This window comes from Etheostoma cragini, chromosome 20, assembly GCF_013103735.1.
Source record: "Etheostoma cragini isolate CJK2018 chromosome 20, CSU_Ecrag_1.0, whole genome shotgun sequence".
Classification (NCBI taxonomy): Eukaryota; Metazoa; Chordata; class Actinopteri; order Perciformes; family Percidae; genus Etheostoma; species Etheostoma cragini.
In genome coordinates, this window is record NC_048426.1 from 17,570,944 (window position 1) to 17,595,044 (window position 24,101).

The 24,101-nt window shown below is 41.5% G+C and overlaps 1 protein-coding gene across 1 annotated transcript in view; it reads right to left on the reverse strand.

The window, feature by feature from the left end:
* Positions 1-314: 314 nt before the first annotated feature.
* The window catches only part of LOC117935716 (connector enhancer of kinase suppressor of ras 3-like), a 33,849-nt gene continuing 10,062 nt past the window's right edge, over positions 315-24,101 (reverse strand). Inside the window, exons 2-13 of the mRNA XM_034858128.1 lie at positions 17,790-17,953; positions 12,651-12,853; positions 11,143-11,230; positions 7,433-7,474; positions 6,509-6,628; positions 6,245-6,304; positions 5,362-5,430; positions 5,064-5,210; positions 3,598-3,722; positions 2,429-2,616; positions 2,229-2,315; positions 315-1,590 (exon numbers count right to left, since the gene is read on the reverse strand). Of these exons, the coding sequence (XP_034714019.1) occupies positions 1,301-1,590; positions 2,229-2,315; positions 2,429-2,616; positions 3,598-3,722; positions 5,064-5,210; positions 5,362-5,430; positions 6,245-6,304; positions 6,509-6,628; positions 7,433-7,474; positions 11,143-11,230; positions 12,651-12,853; positions 17,790-17,953 (1,583 nt within the window). The 3' untranslated portion in view covers positions 315-1,300. The remainder of the gene's footprint in view (positions 1,591-2,228; positions 2,316-2,428; positions 2,617-3,597; positions 3,723-5,063; positions 5,211-5,361; positions 5,431-6,244; positions 6,305-6,508; positions 6,629-7,432; positions 7,475-11,142; positions 11,231-12,650; positions 12,854-17,789; positions 17,954-24,101) is intronic.

Here is a 24,101-nt window from a genome sequence, read left to right on the forward strand (position 1 = left end):
TTAGCTATCCTGTTTCACCAAATGCTTAAAAACAGAAGAAGGCTTCACCTCAAAAGGTCAAAGCAGGTTAAAAAGCCAGCACGCTCAATAGGTTGGTCATATAGTCAGTGGAAGTTATTATTGACCAAAACCGCCCTTGACTGACCGGATTGTTTTGATAAAATGTCATGTTTAGGTATGTAAACTGATACTAGAACAGCATAGTTTACCAATGTAGTATTCAGAATAAAATATCATCCCAAACTCTTTATATTATATTTACACATTTAGCAGTAATTCCACATTCAATGGTAAAATAAAGACAATACAAAAGATCACTGACATGTACTGCAATTTTTAATAAAACACTATTCAAAACTTACAAAAGGCAGTTAAAGCAACAATAGACACGGCTTCCCTGTATTTTTCTTAAATAATACTGTCATTCTGTCTCATGATCTGTGAGCTAATAGAAGGCCATTTGACCAGTGTGTGATTGGTTCAAAACACTGGCTTAAAAAGACCATTTATTACTGTCAACCAGCTGCACGTATAGAGGCCCTTTAGGTGGGTAATTGCACAGTAAACAGAAACTCGGGATATAAAGGTTTACTCAATAGAGTGCATAGCTTTAAAACCAGCACAAATATTTGCCAGTGACAAGATATAAACATCCTTTTACCAACTTATGCAGCATTGTCAACTACAGTGACTATAAAAAATCTGAAGTATATGCATAGCTTACATGAGGCAACCTTTGGTAGAGGGTAATGTAACTGACTGGTCACAAAAGTTTCACTTGAGAAAGAACAAAAGAACATGTATATTTAAAGCACAGTTTTACTAACATAATATGCTGTATTCTTTTGATAACTTACTTATGCAAATAAGCAAATAGCTGAAGTGGTATTGGGCAAATTTTCTGAAGTTTTAAATAATGGTACCAGAGAGCATTTCAACTGAAACATGACATAACTTAATATGTACAGAGGCGTCCGTAGACAACACACAAGGCCAAAGTATCCTAAACCTGAACAAACTGTTATCTTCTGGAGGCAGAGATGGGACTTGTAGTCAAGAGAAGAGGAGGGTTGTGGCCAGTTAAAGGGGGTGATGATGTAATGTAGTGAGTACTACAAAAGCAAGCCTTGTTTGAGGAGTAGTAGTTGGTAGTGGTAGTAACACCAGGGAAATATGGAGGTTGGGGAGAGAGGAGTGTGAGAAAGCCCAGAGCTACCAAAAAAACAGCTAGATGTTAAAAAATCAAAGGCACCGAGGAAGGACAAAAGACAGGAGCAGGAAGCCCCGCACAGGAAGCGCATCAGTGAGTCAATAGCTTAAGCCGCGTGATCCAACTGACCAGTAGTGAGCGTTCTGCTGTTGCACGCTTGGAGGCGGGGCCTATGGGGGCCTTTTTTATGTCCTCCTGGTAAGGGATGGTGGCGCTGTTATGGAGGTCTGAGTTGGAGTAGTAGCGGCTGCCCCTGATGTGGTCCACTCTGACGAGATGACGTTCCCCTGCAGGCCTGTAGGGAGGAGACACTGAGGGGACCTCCTCTGCAATAGTGGGGATCCTCTCATTGCTCAGGTATCTGTACAGGAGGTCTTCACCTAAAGCACAGAGACAATCAGAAGTCCCTTTATCAACAGCATTACAAAAGGGAGGCACGGGGCGTTAATATCGCTCATTTCTGTAAAAAAAAAGAAATAGGATGAATCGCAAATTTATAAATGCTTTTAGCATATCTTGCCTTCAAATATAAATACAAAGCAGTGTGCAACGTGGATTAGAATTGAGGAAAGCGTGAGCCTGGCCTTGTGAATTAAAATAATGTATGCTTTATTCATTTAAGCATGATCTTTCATGAGATCAAATAATGGATGCATGTACTGGTCAAGGACAGCATCAAATATATATATTTTGAAGTTTAAAGTTTTTTAATTAGTTTGAAATGTACCGTTAATGGTGGTGAATAGGTTATAATTTATACTTCGGCCTTGTATATTTTCTAACAGACAGACTCTTGACAACTTCATTGTGCTCAAATGTCACTTGTGGGCAAAGTTATGAAAGTGTAGTGTGCTATGCTTCTCCGTTTGTAGCTTTGTTGCTTATAATTTGCGTGAACCATGAGTATTAAATAGAATGCTTGTCAAAACAAAGGCATAATCCTTCAAGTGATGTTTAAACATGACACTTGAAATAACAGGGGTTTCACGTGATAGTGAAAGCATGATACAGAACATACCTTTCCTTCCCTGTGTCCAGGGCTTAGCGTAGGGATCTACCACTCCAACACAGGTGTCCACTGGCATGGAGAGGGGCCGGGGCTTCCCTGGAGACAAAAGGTTCAGGTTTATCATTCATTTATGTAATATCATTTTATTCAATATTCACAGGTTGATTGTTTTTTTTTTTTTAAGAATTCCGTAATGAGAGATTACTGACCATGCAAGTGCTTGTGCTCCCTCATTCTGGGCTGGATCACGTTGGCCTCGATGGGACAGCCAACGCTTTGCTGCTCATAATCTGCAACGGGGCAGCGTCTTCTGCTCTCCTGGTCCAGATAGAAGTTGGGTGACTCAGAGCCCTTTGGTCTTTTACTAATGCTGCAGGAGGAGTCTGTTCTCCCCTCTCTGCATGGGGAAACAAATGTTCGTTTATTTATTACAACACAAGATCCCACTCCACCGTTTAAAGTACAACACCATGAGGATGATTTGAAAGTGAATAATGTTATGTTAATATCATTTTAGTGAAATAAACCCATGACAAGGCTCCAGACTTAATTTTAATTTTTTTTGAATTTCTTTTTAGATTTCTGTGTGGCATTTTTACGCCTTTATTTGACTGAACAGCTGAAGACATGAAAGGGGAGAGAGCGGGGAATGACATGCAGCCAAAGGGCCGCATGTCGGAGCTCGACCCGCTCCTGCTGCATCAAGGAGTAAACCTTCGTATATGGGCACCCACTCTATCAACTGAGCTATCTGGGCGCCCATACAAACTTCATATTAAATTCAGTCTCTATCATTTTAAGTGAATGTGACCACGTTCTCTCATCTTCCTGGAGGTAGAAGATGAAACAGCCTTTTGCATTAGGGCTATGGTGAGACTGGTCGGACCAGAGTGGGCTGAAAACAAGCAGAACAGAATGTGCAGTAGGAGGGGAGGGAGGTAGGCGATCACAGGTCCAGGACGCTTGTTTCTTTTACTCTAACTTTTAGAACTCAATTGTAACAATCATATAAAATAGCAGTAGCTCAGTCTGTAGGGAGTTCGGTTTGGAACTGTTCACTTGTTCAAGTCCCTGTATGGACCAAAGTACAGAGTGTGGACTGGTAGCTGGAGAGATGCAAGTTCACCTTCTGGGCACTAGCAAGGTGCTCTTGAGCAAGCCCCCCCCCCCCCCCAAACAGCTCAGGGCGCCTGTCCAGCAGTTGCAGCCAACTCACTCTGACATCTCACCATTTGTGCATGTATAAGACCTGAGCGTGTGCGTGTATTTCAGGCCTGTGTGTAGTGTGTTCTAACAAACAGAGTGTAAAATTGTAATTTTCCCACTTTTTAGATTATTATTATTATTATTATTATTATAAAAAAATGGGACAGCTCACCGTGGCGTGTATGGCATTGGAGGAGGAGGGGGGATGTACAAGTCCACGATAGCAGGCTTCTCCTTTTTGGTTGATCCGTTAGCTGAACTGCAGGGAGACTGGGCTTTGGTCAAGGAGGAATTGTTCTGAAAAAATGCGGCACAATATAGAAACATATGTTTACTGTTGAAAACAAAATGAAGTCATTGCTCTCGGTTTCTTAAGACCAAACATGACTTGCTGGCAACAGGGAGGAGTTTACCACATGTGGGGAGACATTTAAGTGCTTGTGTGTGTCTCCTTGAATATAAACCTTCTTGTTTGAGACATGGAAAGATTGTAAGTGAAGTCCAAAATAGCCCGCGAGACATGCACTTAAAACTGTACTCATTTACCACAGTTATGTTTCCCAACACTCAACAACATTGTGCCCTTGACTATGTGTACGACTCTTATCCAATGTCTTTCTCATCAGACCTAAATGATATGTCTGATGATACAGGGTAGTAGATGAAATACAATAATGATAAACTATAATTTTTACTATAACCGATTTGGGACCATTTCCCCCCCTTTTCTGTTCCAAATAGCTCCCATGTTTACAAATTATACAGTATTACAAAGCCACTGTCATTCATTCCTGAATCAGAGTGTATGATATGTCTGTTTTGCCTTCTGGAGGCGCATTATCTCTGATAAACTGAGATGTCTAACTCTGATACCCCTGACTACTTGTTAAAACAAGATGCTGGCGATGATGTTGACATTGGCCAGCGTTGTGTTGAGAGGCTCTTTGTTGATTTGAGAAACCCACTCTTATCTGATATCTTCTCATCTTGCCTTCTCAAGCTATAAAACAGGCTACGCATGACAAGACAATACTAGAGCCTGAAATTTGGTAGTCCTAGTTTACAACGGGCTAATTGTCTCCTTGTCTGGTAAAGTGGACTCAGGTTCAGAGATGTGGTTAAAAGCTAAGTAGCCTAATGTGTTCACATGAGAGGAAAACAGCAAATTGGGTTATAGACAAATAACCTTATTAGCACAAACAATGTTTAAAACCCCTGACCATTGGACAATAGACATTTGGGGCGTTTGCTCTTGGAAAAAAAAGAAAACAAAAGTGGGTGAACCCGGATAACATGAGTTATAGTTCCATTGTCTTCTTTTGATGGCAACATCTCTCCTATAAACCAGATACAATCTAACCAGACTCCAACACTATAGCCCGGCAGCTTTATCGTTATAGAATGAATGACATCATGGGACTTTGTTTGCCTCTAATGTTGTGCACAAAGAAACCCTCAATGTTCTATTAAATTCAGCCAGCAGCACTTCCAGGGTGGCTCTGTGACACTTGTCTGAACTTGCTGTTTTAGAACCAACTCCCTAAAAAGCTGATAATTGGTTGACAATGACTAGACGCACAGGCCTTTGTTGATCCTCCATAATGAAGGGAGGAAGTGTGTGAGCTTGTGTGCATGTACCTGTGGTACTGGGGGCTTCCAGCGCATGTTCTTGAGCGGGGCGGGGGTGAAACCTGTGGTGCCTGTGGGCCTCTTCTTAAGGAGTAGAACCACACCTTTGGGGTCCTCCCTCAGTTTGACAACCAGGTTTTTCAGCTGCCAGCCCACCTGATTGACAAGAGTAGAAAGAACACAAAACACCACACGCACACACACACACACATTCTATTACTATTCCATTAACATGTATAGTAAGTACTCAAACTGACAGTGTATGGTCAAATATGTGGATATCCAAAGACAATAAAAAGGTTCCTACTACTGTCTGCTGGTTGACCTGGATCACCTCATCACCAGCATGGATCTTCCTGGTCAGGTCTGCTGGTGACTTAAGAACAAAAAAAGGAAAAAATGTCAAAGCCTGATGAATCACTTTTATAACTTTCTGACACTTGCAAACACGTAACTGCTATTTACAAAACATTGTTGAAATGGGAACTACTTTAGTGGCACTATTGTCTGATTTCAACAAAATCTGCCTTTAAAGGCTCTATCCAAGGATAGAGCCTTTAAAATGCTCTATCCAAGGATAGAGCCTTTAAAATGCTCTATCCAAGGATAGAGCCTTTAAAATGCTCTATCCAAGGATAGAGCCTTTAAAATGCTCTATCCAAGGAGCAAATATCTGGTGAATAAACAGAGTTGAATCCATGAGAAAACAAACACTATCTGCATTTATGAATATTTGTTGAATTGTTTTTCATTGTCGTACAGATGTCAAACTTGATTAACTAGTCATTATTGGTGATGATTCAGGTCCTGATTCACAATTACGGTTTGGAGGCGTAAGGATCCAACCGTAGCAGTGATGCTGCTGTATTAGTCACTAACTGCTTGTGTGGGAAAAGGTAGGACTTTTTGTGAAGGCCGTTAGTTCCTGCACTCCAGTAACCGGTAAATATCACAAACAATTCCCTTTATGGATGAGCAGTTCTTAACTCCTTCAGATGCGTTAGTGTGCCCACAGTTGAGGAGGACAGTGAAGAGGAAAATGAGGATGAGGATGAGAGTGAGGTATTTTTCTGAAGCAGTATCAGATGCTTGTTCTTAAGGGCACAATGGAATTTCTAAGTTGGCCATAAAAAAATGAGAAAAAACAAAGATATAAAATGGAAATGGACTGAATGTTATTTCATACTTACATGTTCTGTGGTTCCTGTGATGACATGTAACCCATCGTATGTAGACTTGATGTACATCCCCTAAGGGCATCAAGAAAATCCACAAGAGTTTCAGTAAAAAAAATATAATATTTCCAGAGGGAGAAGAAAAATGTATGACAGAGATGTGAGGGTCACAATTTGACACACATTGCATGCATTCCTATCCTAAAAACCCAGAAGGCAGACATTGGTTTTAGGGCTGGAAAAAAAGTTAGAAAGCAAGAATCTCCCAGCATTCCTTACCAGACCCTCTCCCGGTTTGATATTAGTCAGCTGGACTTCATCCAAGCAGGCCGACTGGCTCATCAGGGGGTCAGAGGTAGTTCTCACGGTCTGATCACAGATGCTGTTCAAAATCTTAGACTGCAGAGAAAAAGGCAAATGAAAATGCATTAAACGTCTCAGATATAACAAACTGTGTGCTAAATCCTCTAATGGTGTATTGTGACTTTAATAACCATTGTGTGTTGTACAGGTTGGAACAAGTCAGGTTTCTCGTGACAGTCATCACACATAGACCTTATCCCTGATCAGTTGGTTGTTTTACTCCCTGTCTACATGCCTCTGTGTGTGTGTATGTTCATGTTTTGTGCAAGACTTAATGGGCAAAAAAGGGACCATTAGTGTGCGATTAACTGGTTGTACCAGTGCACACACACAACACTGAAATGAGTGCTTCTGCACACTACTCTTTCTGCTTTGTTCCTACATTGTCTCACAAAAACCCTATGATTTGTCATTATTATGGAGGTCTTTTCTGGGATGTCTCTTCTCAGACGCATGCATTTTGTTTTGAACACATGGTCTACACTTAATGTAGAGGGGAGCATGAAACAAAGGCAGTGACGAAGAGAAGCTCGGCTTAAATTTCTTCACTTGGGTAGTGAGAGAGAGAGAGGAAGCCCTGTATTAGCCCAAGGGGTCTGGAAAGTGTCAGGAGCAGGAAACAATGATTGATGGCCTGGGCGTATTAGGCCTCTGCTGGCAATCCTATAGACCCCTTTGCTCTATTCAACCAAAAAACAGATCTCGCCAGAGCACGCCACACAATCTCTTTGTAAAAAAACATTTACCCAAATAATTTACCAGACCTTTCCCACTATATAGGAACTTTAGGGTATTATTTAGTTTAAATTATGGGAAACAAGGGGAATACAGTATACTTACAACTTCCAGGATCTTCTCTTCCATCTCGTAAACACTGCAGTCCTGTTACACAGTAGACAGTGATGACAGATTAGGCATGTGAGCAGTAAACAACAAGGAAGAGGTTATTGAATGGCTAGAAAGAAGAAAAAGTATAGGGGTTGGGTAAATACGATATAATCAGCATTCCAGATATAGAACTAAGAAAAATGGAGGACAGCCTCAAATAAACAGCTTTTAGATTCAAATGACCTCTCTGCCTAAATTCTGGGGGAGGCTATAATTGCATAATGCCGCGTGTGGTTCAATAAACTATATTGAAACGTAAGTACCATACTAAAACTCATATAGTAACAATGTGCAGATGACATGGAGGGAAACAATTGGAGAAAACATGTAATGATGTTCAGAAAGCCATCATCCAAATAGTGCTTGGGTTTTCTGCAAACATTTGAATGCATCTCTGCTTTTCTCAGTTAAAAGTGGGTGGGCTAGCGGAGGCTAGCAGGGGGTTCCTTAAAGTCAAATAAGACATAGTAGCTGTGTTAACGGTTGTTTGGGGGAAGGAACCAACAATAAAATCTGCAAAGTCAGCTGGAAGACTGTCCACCGTCCCATCCCAAGTGTACCAGCACAGCACTCAGACTTGGACTGGCCACAGCTGAGGCAACAGCCTCCCCTGACAACTGTGTTGTTGGCGGTGAAAGGGCCCCCCGGCCTAGCTGGGAGCGCGGGGGGGGGGGTGGGGGGTGTTACAGTGCACGCGGTGGTGCCTGCCTGTTTACAAATCTGGCTTTTTGCTGGAAATGCCCCAAGGAAAACCATGCATCAATACACAGGTGAAATGCTTCTGTCAAAACTAGAGAGCACAAAAAGTCTACTTTAACAAGTCTATTATATGTCCAGAGGCCTCACTAGCCACACATGCCTTTGTCCATGCAAAATAAAGGGATACTGGTGTCGTGGCCCTCACAGTATTAGTGACATGCACAGGCATGTGCCATGTACAAAGCCAGCTCTGTTGCTCTTTGTAAATCCATTGTGCAGACAGCAAATGGGGGTCGAGCAAGTTTTTCCATATTCCCATAGCTTGCACATTCCACTGGGCGAAAAGGGGACTGACTGTTTTCAAATGCATTTGGCCTGTCATACTGTTAGTTTGTTTCCATTGACAAGATTTGAATGTCTGCAGCACTACGCAGTGAGTGATGGCTGCACATCCAAGCAGAGTACATCCTAGGCTACCTAAATGTTTCATTTCCATCCATGTTTGAGTGCCTATTTGAAGGACTAAGCTGTTTTGGGTAATATACTACATGGGACTTTTCCCTACACTTACTTGGGGGGGGGGAATGAAAAGCCAATATAAACATTAAGTAGGAAAAAACACAATCCTAAAAAGTTTCATTTGATAATATTGGTCCTAAATCCATGTTTCCCTACAATATATTTTCCAAAGTCAGCCAAGAACTTATAGTGGTTTCAGAAAGAATTTGGCTATGCTTGTGTAAACATGCAACTGCATATTTCTTTTAGTGACTGGACCATGTTTGGATGATCACACTGTTGACTGAGCCAAGAGGGATGAGCTAAAAATACATATTTCAACGTTTAGAGGTCGTGTAACAAAAAAGGATCATTAAAAGCTGCAGACATGGTTTGGCATTTCTCCATCAAGCATTAGCATTTATGGAACATTTTCTCTTGTTTCATAGTATCATCAAATCATGTGATTACAATATCGCAGATTATCCCTCTGAGATCTGTCCGTGATATCCAAATGAATCCAATATCTTTGTCAAAACCAAAGTCCTTCTAATAGACATGAGCCAGATCGAAACCAGGCGCTGAGAGAGGCTGACAATTCCCTGGGTGTACTGATCCCTGACGTTATAGACTTGATCCCACAGCCAATGTGGATCAGATGACTCTCTGTGTGCTGCTTTCTGGGCCTTTGATCTGCCACCAGAGGGTTAGGGTTAACCCTAACCCGGATTTGCATGGTTGAGCAATGAAGTGGCCAAGAGAGGGGAGTGCTGGCACAGTGCAGGAACCCAGAGTGCAGGTAGCCGTCTTTATACAAGTGGTATTCATAAGGTATCAACTTATGATGGATACATAGGTTTAAATTCAGTGTTTGGCATACGTAATGGGATCTTAGTTTTTTTTTCTCTGCTAAAAATAGAGAGATATAAATGTTATATCTCAGCCGACAATACAGGAGTTGGAAGCATGGATAAAAGACACGAGGGATCGATGAAAAATGCGTTCTTTGAAAGAGAATGACCTCAACGTTGACGGGTCAGCCTAGATGGGTGAGTCGTTCAGTTTTATGGCCGTGTCCCATTGTGTGTGTACACACAGGCTTCATTCAGGCAGAACACATTCATTTTGTGATCTGAAAAGCCCTGATTCTTGGCTGAAGTTCATGAACGAGCTGGGCAAACCTCACTCCATCCTCCCCCATCATAAAACTAATCACCGTGGCAGTCTCCTGTGCAACCTTTTTCATTAACCAGTGGCTGGCCTACATGTTATGAATAACAAAGGGAGTCTAAATGGTCCAAAGAAAAGAAAGGAAGCCAGGAGACTTCTAACTTTGTGTCAGTTTAGATACTTAAATGATGTGATGACTTGGGAATAAGCCTCCTTGTCAGTGTTTCTGCGGTTACATAAGTAGCTATAAGCTGATTTAAAACCAAAGGAAGACCAAATGGCATGTTTTCCTCCAGTTGTTCTCCATCCAGTCTTAAAAAACTCTATCAGCACCTATCAGGAGTTTATTCTACACCACAACCTCTCCACTTCACATGGCAGTGTGGGAAATGTATACCCCCACTTCTCCTAGATGACCATGACCGAGACACCCACAGTAAATCACCAGAAGCGATGAAATCACAAACTGGCGATGAAATAGGCACTCTGGGAAAATATTTTCTTTTGACGCATTAACCTCTAAAAATAACACCTGCAGTCTCAGACACTTTCACTGGCAAAAGTGTAAAATGGGTTGCTAACGTCAAACAAGGGAGAACAAATTGTACATAGCTAATGGATTTGATACTGAAGAAAGGCCACTCAACAGCTCCCTTTGTCCAAGACATATGTATGACTAACCACTACTGATTGTATGAAACTGACAGAAGTAGACACAACTGTATCATGATGCAATGCAAGAGCATTGCTCTGCAGAAAGTCGTGAAATATAGTGGATGTACTCTGATGCATGGTTTGAACCATCTATCTGGCAGTCAGATGGACCCCCTCCTCAACCCTGCCATAAAACTTTAAAAAAAAGAAAAAGGAATCGCTTTCAGACAGTTTGGTCTCCCACTGTGAGCATCTTGGAGAAGCAAAAACAGGAACCACATGGCTGAAGGAGTACGGCAGCCTGGGGAATGTTGGCAGCCACCTTTAAAAGAGCGCCAGTGGTTTTATGAAACTGGAAACACAAAAGCGACGGTTACCATTAAACGTCCCCGCACTAAGGGGGTCCCCTCATTAGCCAGCATGGAGGAGGAAAAGATCCCAAGAAAAACATCAGCATTTACTCAGACTGCTGGCTTCAGGCTTGTTCCATGGCTGCCAGACCACATTTCCCATATCTCTTTTCTCCTACACTTTATCTTACATGTCTGTGCCACGGTCCCGGTATGTCCTTGTGGAAAACATATTGTGTGTATGTCTGTGCATAGCTATACGAGTGCTGTTGAGCTAACTAGCGTGCAGACCTGTTGAACTGTGGTGGTGAGCTCAAGGCACAGCTGAATGATCTTGTTCTTGGTTGCTGTGAAGTCACTGATCCCTGTAAGAGGCGTCCTGCAAGCAGACAAAGAAGGAAACGGAGAACATTAGGAACAAGTAATGGACTGAGAGTTGGGTTGAAATTTAGTCATTCATGCATGGCCACATCATTTTTAAATTGAAGCATACAGCAACAATGTTGGATATCGATTCACTTTATTTAGGTACAGCTGTAAGATTTTGATTCTAGGGAGTGTGGCAAGCTGGTTTAGCCAAGTCCAAATGGGGAAGAAGGCCAAATTACAGGTTTTGGCATTCTGAGGGGCATGCAACAGCAAAGGAGGACCCGCTAAGACTGAGCCATGAAATGTTAGGTCTCAGTTCAGGGAAGCACTTTTAAACAGTAGCACTTTTTAATTTTATATACAGTATATTTGTGCTTAAACAAAAAAAAGTATTTACCTACACCTTGTTCTTGTTTAGAATAATTTACATAATATTTAAATGTATATGGAGCATGATGAAAAGGTGACCTTCAAATTAAATTGTTGCGTTAACGTCGTCGTGAAGAAAAATGTACTTAAAAGTTTTAGGCTTCATTAGAAACAAAAATGTGGCAGATCTATTTTAGGTGGTGGTATACATACAGGAAGCATTTGTCTCAATTTACTGTGGAGTAAGCCAAAAGCTGCTAACCCTATACTTCATAATAGACCCAGTGAACCTTGCTCTGATTGATCTGTTTGGGTGACTGGCCACGGACAGACTTGGTTGTAACTCAGGAATGCCACCATTTTGGCGCCATTTTATCTTCTTTTGTTTATCTTTATTCCCCCCCCCCAACGGAACATATTTAAAAATTTGACTTTATCCATTTAAAAGTCGAAATGCAGAATTGATAAAAAGAATTAGAGTGGCGATTAGTTTTAAAAGCAGGCAAAATATAACAACTTGATGGCAACAGAGAAAATTCTCTCTGAAGGACATGATCTGAAGAAGATTAAAAGCTTGTTGCTTTATGCAACATTTGTTTATTACAAAGAGTTAAAATGTCTTTGTTTAACACCAATAATGTTAGAGCGGGTTTAGACTGATAAATATTGGAGGAGCACCAGAAGTCATAACCTCCATATTAAAACAAGGTCTTTTATACAGTATGACCCTTTGTATGACCCTGTATGGCAGAGAAGATCACAAGTTCAATGCATGTAATAGCATACTGGTGACCGTCAAGGGCCAAAAAAATTTACATTAGGTCCCTAGTATGAATTCTAGATCAATAGCCTAACGTGTTTCGGACCTTTAGTTTCCACTCAAGGTTCAGTTATTTGAAACCGTTAAGTAAACACCTACAAAAGAAATGGAGAATAAAGTTTCTCCATAAGTGTATGTTTGCAGCTCGTTTAAGCTGTGGTCTTATAGCAGCGCTTCTGACATCTAGTTCCACTCAGAGTGCACAGGTAGCTAATGGTTTAAAAAATAAATTGGTTATTACCTGTCAAGCCAAGCCAGGAGGCTCTTGGCAGCACCGATCAGCTCCACCACAGAGGTGAGGAAGTCATTGGGTGGCTTGCGTGAGGAACTGGCATCGTACACGGGGCTTTTCCTACGATCAGATGTGGCCATGTGTAGACTGTTGGTGGCAGCTCTCATTCTCACAACCAGATTCTTCAAGTTGTCCGTCTCTACCCCATAGTTCTGAAACAGTAAAACAATGCACCATTTTAACTACAACGGATGATTGAAGCTGAACTAATTTATATGAAAGAGTAGAACTCCGGATCAAAGCAAACAACCCTTCTACACAATCTAGACCTGGGAATCTTGTTCACAAGAAGACATGTTGTTTCTTGTACAATGATGAGCTGTAATCATTCCTTTGACAAACTGTGTATGATTTAAGTGCACCTGTCTGTGAGAAGAGCTCTGGCATAAAATTTCCCCTCGAGTCTCCAGGTTTGTTCCAAAGCGTGCAGCGAGGGTGCGCACACGCCATCACCTGACTCCTTCCAAGCAGGGCTTTGTTTGCATTCTTGAGCCTGGGTTGTTTCCTGCTTTTGCATTCCTCAAATGTATTTGTTATTTACATGGACAAAGCAGCAGAGCTCTGTGTCTTTAAGGGTCACTAAGTACACTGTAGACCCTGCTATGAATTCAACTACTCCAGGGTACTGAGCTGCAACAGCATTCACATTTTTTCCTTGGAGGCTAAAGTTTATGTCTATACGGAGCCCCCCTGGGGTCAACTAAAAAAAAAACAAATCTGCTCCCTTGGTTAAATTGACAGATTTATAATCAGTGCTCTCGGTTTTATGAATATGAGCAAAGCAGAAAAGTTATTCATCGATTCAAACTTCTGGGATCAATTACTCTATAGAAAAATGATATTAAATTGCAAGTGACGCATCTTTCCTAACATAGTGAAAACGAGCAGTCCTCCAACCTGGAGAAATAACATTGGTCTCTAGTAGCAGCCGGTGGTGTTTAGGGACCGTCTATAAAATACACACAGCAAAATATTAATTTAATGATTAAATAAGGTAATGTCTCCAAACTTACCTCAATTATAACTTGTTTCCTCCTAGTTGCACTTCTTGTTTAAAAATACGTTTGGAGACACTACCTTATTAACTCATTAAATTAATAAATATTTTTGTGTAATATTGTCGGTGTTGTAGTGTATAGACGATCCCTAAGCATCGCTGGCTGCTACTACAGACCAATGTTATTTCTCCAGGTTGGAGGGAGGCTCTTTTTGAAAAAAAACTGTTCATAGCTCATTGTTAACCTTACTACGTTAGGAAAGATTAAAGTAATTTGTGATTCAATATCATTTCGCTATTGAGTAAATGATCCCAGAAGTTCGAATCTGAATATCATTCCAACTTTGCTCACATTTATAAAACCAAGAGCACGGATTATGAATTTGTGTGCACGGTTTAGTTTTCTTCTCAGCTGACCTTAGGGGGGCTTCGTACCTCTGAGACTGCTCAATGTCAAATATTCAAAAAGGCTTGTTTTAAAGTCTTTGTTTTGACTGAATAAATTGATTTGGGAGTAATGTGTTGGATAAAAGTAAACAGTCTGGCTCTTGTCCTGGTAAATATCAGCTTACACAGTGTTGCATCGCTGCCAGCAAGGCTGCTGTATGTGTGATGTGCCAGCAGCTAAATATGTTTAGCAAGGACTGAAACAGCACGTGTTTCAGCATTAACGGAGATCTGTAAGTGGTTAGTGTCTGCTTTTATTTTACTGCCTCTCTCCAACATGATGTAAAAATCAACAACATACAAATCATTCTACTCAGTAAGTTCTAAAGGATTCACTGGAATAACTAATAATCATACAGTAGCTGAAGGCAGCCTTACTCATGGCACACTTAACATGAAATGGACTGTTGAAACATCATAAATGATAAACTCAGGTAATATAAAGAAAAAAGGAAAGAGAATAATTTGATAGTGTGGTTTCTCATTCAGTCTTTCCCACAATGAAATCTGAACTGTAGCACAAAGGCAGTGTGAGTGTTTTCTAGATCAAATATCTCTCCTGGCTTTTTCATTAGCAGGCAAATCACACCGTCACAGCAGTCCTAACTGGCCCACAGATGTCCAGAAAGCGTTTGTCCCACACTGCCAGCTGAGTTAAAAAACATGTCTGAGCCCAATCTGTGGTTTCAGTCGAATGAAAAATTTCCTTCTAATAACATTTCAAGCCAAATTTACATTCTTTTCAGTAGCTTTTTATAGACATTTAGTTCATCTAGGAAAAAAAAGATTGCAGAAACTTTTTTTTTTCCCGGTTGGCTCTACAGTAGTTGGGGCTCATTGAAGGGAATATATATACAGTGGTATCCGTGTCTTTGGGAGAAATGAAGAACGGCTATCACAACACAGCGCTTCCTGCCATGCATCCGACTTGACTATAATAGATACAAATGCCTGTAGCCTAGACAGAGAGTGTGTGCACTTATGTGTGTTGCTATAATGTGACATCTAAGGTTAAGTGTTACATTATACCTTGGGACAGATTTCTCCCTAAGCAATGGTAATACCCATTCACAGCAGATCCCAAGAAAAACATCAGCATTTGTAATACATTCACAGCAGCTCTGCAACTCATGACAAGGCAAGATGACGCGTCATATACTGTATGCTCAATGGCTGCAACGCCTGTCTTAGTGCGGGTCGCTGGGGTCTGAGAATAAATAAAGAAGTGTTGGGTTTCAACTCTGCACAAGACATCATGGCTTAGAGAAGCCCAGTCAAAGGAATTGAAATGTTCTCTCTTTGTCCCTAGACAGCAGTTAGCGCTTGATAGCTTTTAGGTGGAAGAGAAGCACGAGTATAGAGGTTTCCTTAAGGGCTGTTGGCTAGTAACGTTAGGTCCTTGGTCATTATGATAAAGGTTCGACACTGCTAACAAGACAGCTCAGGTCCCTGATACACAAAAAGGCAAAATCTTTATAATCTGTGCACATGCTTAAACGGTAAAAATTCAAGAGCAAAGCCTGGTAGCAAAGTGTCTCAGAGATGAATGACCGCAGTAACAAGAAGTGTCTAACCTAACAGTAAACAAAAAGAGAGAAAGTGGGGGGAGAGTGTGAGAGCTTGTGAGGGGTTTCCGGTGCTGGTGGCCTGTGTTTCTGTCGGTAGTAGTGACCTTGCCTCGGTTAAAGCTAATTGAATCGGGGGCCTCACTTCCTCCCATGGGGCATGTCTCCCACAAGTCATCATTCTTAATAAGGAAACCCCTAACAGACAAAAAGCATTTAGCCAGACTGCATCAGTGAGAGGTTGCAGAGAGTCCAGCAATCCTGGCCTAAAGTTCCAAGGGACAGAAATGTGCCAAAATACTCAGTAATAAATTGCTTAAGACTAAACAGTTTTCAGCACGGTGTCTGTGTGTGTTTCACTAACAGCTAATTTTGATGGGAGAATAAAGTCCACATGCAAGAAAAAGGGTTTACTTAAATTACCCAAAACATGCTGAGGAGGCATTTTGGAGGCCAGATTTATGAAGCTGCTCAAGAGGAAAATGCCTCGCAATATTACTGCCATGACGTCAAGAAATCAGGGCCTGCTTACTTGTAAGAGTAAAAGAGGTCATGTACCACAGAATGTACCATATGGTACACATTCTATGATGAGTAAATCTGTCAAAACTAAAAAAGGCACCCATGGATGTGCCAAGTGCTTCCAGGTGTCCACATTCAGTGGTTGCTGGTACAGGAGATACTGTTAACAGGTGTAGGGCAGGTTGCTTATCTTAGCTTTTTGCAGAATGAGAAACAATGGAAGCATGTAATGATTGGGTGAAAGTTGGGTCTATCAAATCTTATTACCCTTTAATACCCATGTTTACCCCAGGTAAACTTGTACATTGTCTGGTTTGACCTTGATCATCAAAAAATACAGAAGCATAGATTTCAAGATTGTAGCTACAAGCTGCCATGTAGACTGTATATTCTATGAGTAATGATGAGAGTTGTTTGCTAACCACACACTAAAATCCTACGTTTCTGCTTCACACAGGATCCAAGGAAATCCATGCATAACTCCAGTGTGCGGATCACCAACAAAAGAAATCACTTTTTGAGGCCATGTATATAACATTTGTTGATCCAAACCCATTTGACCTACAGCTCTCAGAACCACATCCATGCACGATGTAGCCGCGTGTAGGAGAGAGAAGACTGAACTGCTTCAGGGAAAAAATAACCATGCCCCAAACAATTAATGTAAAGCATTTTAAGAGAGCTTAAATGCAGAAATGCTGACACTGATCAAAACGCAGGGACCACAATCTGGGACTTTTATGGCACAGGAAGTGATAAAACTCTATATCGATCCCATCTGCTGGAAAACCTGGTTCTCGTTCATTTAGAGCATGGACGGTTTGCCTCACTCTTTTACACACACACAAACGCACACACACGCACACGCACACAATATATATTGGCAGTTCTTCTGGGAACTATGCGCTATGATGATGGACAAAAGAGCAGATGATTTGCTCCCAAAGTGCCTAATAAGAGCCAAACAGAGGATCTACACTTGAAAAGAAACCAAAAAACGTATATACATTGTGTTTGTATGTATTAAGTTTGTAAAGGACACTTAACCTGTAAGGCACAGTGTGGAGAGTGTTCTTATCTTTCCAACAGATCAAACTGTCACTTGTCGCAATACAACTATCTCTTACTTCCTCTTATACTCTAACAGTTTCTAACTGCCAAATCTAGCCCAAGGCCCTTTTGACGCAATATGTCCTCCTCCTAAATGACAGTGCTCTTCCCCAATGTCCTTGGGCTGCTTTATGTGTTGCGGTGTCTTCCCACCCCGCTGAGCTGTATGGGAAATGGTCGGCCTTTCTGCATCGCTGGTTCCTTTAGCTGTCGAACCAAAAACTACAGGCTGTTTTTTCTTTTTTAGGGAAGGCACACTAAGAGCGACGGGGAGGGACAGTGACGTGACAAAAACTCCTTTTTGTTACAAATCCTTCCTGAAGATACAGTTGTATCCCACATGATGTGTGTGCTTTTACCCAGTTATCCATGCTACTGTATCTGGAACACACATCACATTAGCCACACACACACACACACACACACAGGCAGAGGTGGTCTACTGACCAGAGCGCAGAGCAGATCGACAGCCTCCAACACCAGTTCCTGGTGTCCAATCCTGGCCACGCCAAGCTCCTCAAGGTCTTGATGTGTGATCTTCAGTAGCTGCTCCCCACTTATCTTCTCCCGCTCAAAGTTGCTAACATACTGCTGCAGGCTGTCATCCAAACCTGGAAACACAAAATAAAAAAAGGTAAATGCAGAAACTCAGACATATAAAGAACAGATCAGTCTGCCCTGCTACCGCAGAAAGTTTCAGTTCAACGGTCATATGCTAAAGCTATCTGCCCCATTGCAAACAAAAAAAGAATTCTATTAGTGTAAGTGTGCATGTACAGTGCAGATAAGGAACAGGTGGGAGTGCTGTCTTTGCTAGACAAACACACCAACAACAGAGTAACGGTTGTGACCTTTAGGTCTGTTGGTGGGTTAAACAATAGAGGGCTATATTTGTGAGTATATGGGTGAGTGTATGGGTGTGTACGGGTGTGGGCGTTTAAAAAAAAAACGTACCAGTGTCATGGTTTGTGCTACTATTTGGAGCAACAATAACAAATGAGATAGTTACACTACCAACTGCTCAGGTCATTGAACATTCAAGGATGTAACTTGGATAATTATACTGTGTACTGTAGTGAACTGTAAAAGGCTTTTCTGATACTGTAGAACAAGTTATATACCGTGTGTCCCTTGGTGGATCTTCAAGTTAGACAACCGTGTGTGTGTGTGTGTGTTTAACTGTGGGTGTAGAAGTAAACACCATCTTTCTTTCCATCAAAGAGTGCACAGAGAAGGGCAGCTGCAGATACATGGCCCTGCGCCCTGCTTTTCTGAAAGACCTGTCAGCTGAAAGACACACTTGCGCCCTCTAACCATACCGCACACACTTACAAATAAAGTTCTTCAGTGTGAAACAGGGTTGGCCAATCCATTTTCAGTTTGACATTCAAGTAACAAAAAAACAACTTAGGAGCATATAACTTAACAGCAGATAACGGCATCCATTTGAAATGTTTGCAGTAGACCCACTGGGTGTGTTCTGTGGTCATTGAGCCATTTTTGTGGCTTTATGCCTCTGTGACACTCAGTCGGTCTGTATGTGTGTTTTAGAGTGCGGATCGGGCCGCATTTTAATAACCCTCTTAATTTAAAATGTCCAATGTTAACCTTTCCTGATTCCTTTGTTTCTGTCTGTGGTGGTCAGAAAACAAGGGGAGACTCGCTATAACATGAATAACGTCGGGGTTGAAATCCTGTTTCTGGTGAGCAAATGAATAAACTTGGCTTTCAGTTTGGGGTTTATTTCGGACACTGCACACACCATGTACAAAACATAAACTTATTCCACCAACTGGTCACATCCACATGTCTGCTTCCTCGCTCTCTCTCTTTTGCTTCTGCCCACTTTCCACACACACAGACCCACCAAACGCAATGAGCTCTCTTAAAGGAGCCGCAGCACCACCTTACAACAAATGCCTTACAGTGCTGATGTGACCAAGCTGGACCCGAACCCCAAATCCTTTCTAAATGTCTGTCTGAACTCGGCCCTTCGGGTTCAATTCAGGTATCCATCCTCTTGTGTGTGTGTGTGTGTGTGTGTGTGTGTGTGTCAGAGCATCAGGGTATACACTATACATACAATCTGCTTATTTTTTTAATTTGAAGCGCCCATATTATGCTCATTTTCAGGTTCATAATTGTATTTTGAGGTTGTGCAGATCTTGTTTTCACGCTGTCTGTTTGGGTTTCTGGTTAGGCCACAGAGTGAGACATATCTATACTATATTTGTTGGGAGTCACACATGCACAGTGGCTAGGTAAGATCACATTAGCTAGATAACTCTTTCTCCAACATTGGTCAGTACAAGGCAGGATTTGCTGGGAGACCTCTTCTAAACAAGGCCACATAAAAAAATGCAAATGAAGGTTTAGACAAACTAATTAGGCTTAAAAGGCCCTTCTCAATCAGCTTCTAACCGAGTGATGAACACACTATTTTCTGCCAATGTTGGAACTTTTTGATTATTTCATATATTAGAAATTGTTCATTTCACATTTCTCTGGTCTCTTCTCACTGGTTTAAAGTAAGCATGACCAAATAAAAAAATCCAACTGAAACATTGCATATGCTGAATAGATTTCAGTACAGTGTTAACAAGGCTAAACATGAACATGAAACATGCTACTTACTTTACAGTTCCTCAACATTCCAATATTGCAGTCTTTTGAGATAAATGTTTTGTAGAAATTGACATCACAGTATCACTACACATCTGAATATGCTGCATTGTGTAGCCCCTGGGCTCACACTACAGACTCCCCTTTAAGGCCATTCAAATTCCATTATGGCATCAAAGTTCATTCATGACAGCCTTTTCAATCCTTGAGAAAATATCTGTAAGAGCTCAAGTCACCTCCACTGTGTCAAAGTGAAATTCCATCATGGCTTGTTAACCATTAGCCTCTACACAAGTCAAGTCTAGTTAAGCTCATTGGATTTTTGTCATTCCTTGGCATGCTAATTCAGAAGCAACACTGGAGAATTTTAAGCTTAACCCCTCACAGGCCAACAGCAAGAGAAACCACATCACATTGTAATTAAGTACTGGTCTGATCCCACGACACAAACAAACAAAAACTGTCCGTGAATGCCATCAAATTAAAAAAAATAACTTAGATCAAAGAGGGGGGGTTCTCCTTCCTGCTGTGTTTAAAGGCATTTCCTTTGAAAGGGTGCCACTCTCCTCACCAACCACAATAAGAAAGGGTAGAAGGGAAACTTGTGGTTCAGCTTACAATTAGACTTACTGATGCATTACTGTGTGTGTGTGTGTGTGTATGTGTGTGTGTGTTAAGCTTGGCTGTCGTAAACCACACAATATCATCCAGGCAGATAAATAAAGATAAATATGGGAAAACAGTCTGGAAAGGAATGGAAGTGGGTTGAAGGAATCTGCAACCGCTATCCTCTCCTCTAGGCTGATTTTAATTTCGTTCATTCAATGGCCAATGTTTTATTCTCACATATAGCCACAATTGTAAGTGTGTTTAGGTGCATTAGTGAAAGAGACCTACTACTTTAAATGGTATCAGTGATTGAGGACTCAACCATTGACACCTTCCGAATAAACGAGGGGCGTCCCTACTGTGGGGCTTATAAAACATTTATTGGGCCTGGATCAGTGGCAGCTGGGGTGTGTGTATGTGTGTGAGACTATCAATTTTCATTAAAAAGGTAGAGTAACTGGTAAAGGAGATATAGTGTCACGTAATTGTGAATTGAGCAAAGGGGTAAGCACAAGGGAGGACTGTGTGAATGCTCTTTAACAGCCTGCGCAGGATGAAACACTTAGGAGGATTTTTGTGGTCTCTGTGAACCAAGTGGCAAATGTCCTCAAACCAGAGCGAGTGGCTGTGACTGTGTAGCAGAGGCACAGACACACGGTAGCAATGTCAAATGCAATCACATTGCAAAAAAACTGGACAAATATTCATGGCCCTCCCCAATAAAACTTGTGATTACAACTTACCTGAAATGTAAAACTCATGAAAGGCTATACTAACTATACTAGACGTGAGAGCTTGGTACAATGTTGCAATAACACAATACACCAATTATCCTAATGAAGAGTTCTTTCACAACTTGAGTGGTCGGTTTCTTGAATGACTTTAGGGAGGTTTTCATAAAATTGTAAAAGAGAAGATCAAAAGCAAACCAGATAGCACTCAAAAGGCTGCACAATTCTCTCACTTGCCTGAAACAGTAACAAATTAAATCCATAGATGTGGATCCAGAGCTGAGTCAAAACGATTACGCAATTAATTATTAAGTCGAATGAAAGAGAATTATTTTGATAATTGATTAGGTCATTTATGAAGCACAAACCGCACAATTATATCCTATTCAAGCTTCTCTGATGTGAGAATGTGCTGTGTTTTCTCCAGTTCATGCAATTAGAAACTGAATTTATGTTTTTGATTTAATGGAGGAAAACATAAACCGCAATTTGAAGCGACACCTTGGGATCTGGGAAATTCTGAGACTATTTGGACTATGTTCTGACATTTTATAGTTAATTTAGAATCAATTTATAAAAATATCAAGAATGGTCTGACAGTAGCACTGTACAGACTGTACTAAAACTATAATCAATTTGATTGCATTTCATTATTATTGTTTTCACATATGGTTAAAAAAGGCACGCATGAAGAGGGCATCTACATGAAATCTGTGACCAACAAGCAAACACAGAATAGGAGGTGACTATATGTGTCTCAGTATGGCACCTGCTGTTCACTGTGGGGTCTTTCTTACCACCCACCATCTCCCATCCAGTAGACATTGATTATGTGGAGAACAGGTTATCAACGCAACAGTTTCATACGCGTGGATGGGGAGGGGGGGGGGGGGGGGGGGGGGGGGGGGGGGGGAGACACACACAAGAGCAAGAACCCCAGATTCCACTGTCTGAATGCAACAAGTGCAACCAGATCTGTTGGAGGCCTTCGAGCTCTTCAGCCTACTTTAAGGCTGTGTAAGCACACATTTTGGCAATGTAAACAACGGGACCCTTCCGCTTGCAAATGGTTGCTCTATTCTTGTCATAATCTCTAACATTTCCCATCTGTACAGACGCAAGAAAAACAGCAGATTCTGTGTTAAATGGCCAAGTATGTGAGAACTCAGGACCCATTGAATTAGTGTGATTGAAAAGTCATAAGTACAGGTTTGTACATGAAGTCTTATACAAGTGCAGTGCTCTGTCTGATCCATGATCAATTGTGATCAACAATGCTTTCAGCGCAGCCTTTGGTTGCCAACTTTTTGTTCTCAGGGGTTTGATTACACCAGAAAAGAGCCAACAGTGTTTCACCTCCTACAGAAAGAATGAAACTAGGTCCCTCCTCTTCACCTCCCCCATCTTTCAACCCCACCCTGTGCTCCCAGTGGGAGCTTCAGCCTCCCTGTAACACACACACACACACACACACACACAAACAATCAAACAAATATCCCCACTGGGCTGGCAAGTGGGAAAGCTACCGGGTGTAGAATAGCAAAGCCACTGTAACTCTGGTGTCTTTATTTGTCAGCCAGGCCGAAGCTGCAGGGAACGGAATTTCACTCATTGTTCTCCGCTGAGCAGCTCCATTGTGGGAACTCACTGCACCCTGGCACAATGGTCTCTGGATGGACCAGGCCGTGCTGTAATTAGAAAAAAAGAAAAAGCTCCGCTCGGCTACTGCTAAGCTATCCTCTAACGCATGACTTCACAAGAAAACAAAGCTAGTACACACACACACACACACTGGGCTTCCAATGGGAACTGGGGATATTAGTTGGACAATGGTGCTCTCCATCAAGCATGTTGTGTCCTGATCTGAAAACAATAATGTTACAGCTTTCTATCAGACTCTTCACACCTAATCATTTAAATTTGTGGTTACTTTTAATCAGTTGCTTTTCTAATAGTAGGGCAAAGTTACACGTTGTTGTGCAATGTTTCAAAATACTGACAGCTGTTTCCCTGATATTCCTGCAGCAACTGAAACTGCACTGGAGATAGGTTTGGATGCTGACAATTAATATCTCTGACAGCTTAGCAGGCTATGACCCTGTGCAACCCATGTTTTAATCTTATCATTGCTTCCTCCAGCTAACAAAGAGTGTTTCACTTCATGTACCCTAATCTTAAAAACAGACAACTACAAAATGGCAGTGACATGTCCCTAGTGGGCTTCCTAAGTGAGAAAAAGCAGCTGAGGTTATTCCCTGCACAAGCAGACAAAAGCAGCTCTGTCTCTTACAGGGTGATGGACAATGACTGATGACAGAAAGGACGGGAGGGGGAGGGGGGGCTGTTGTGGTTGAAGCACATCAGCAACTATCTGTGCCATCCCCTAGCCAATTGTAGAAGCACCTAACCCCAATCAAATTGCCGGTACCCCGTCAGATTTCCAAGTTTGAGGACGTTTTGGACCGCTTGGTTAATATCTGTGAGGTGAGAGGTGGCGTCTGGAAACAAAGCAGATCAGAGGCGAACAGGAGGTCATTGAAGGGTACTTTGGCTGTCACATGACCTGATACATGATGACTTCTGGTCCTAAACAGATCAGGGGAGAGAGGGAAAAACAAGGTAGAAACAATAGTGGAAGAGATAAAGCAGACTGCTGCAGACACATTATTGACCATCTTTGCATACCTACATCAACCAAAACAGTTGCTTCTTAAGCTAAGGGCGTGGGAAAAAAAACTAAAAAACTGGTTGCCTGTGTTGATGAGTTTGCAACCGGATACATTATTTGTTTTTCTCT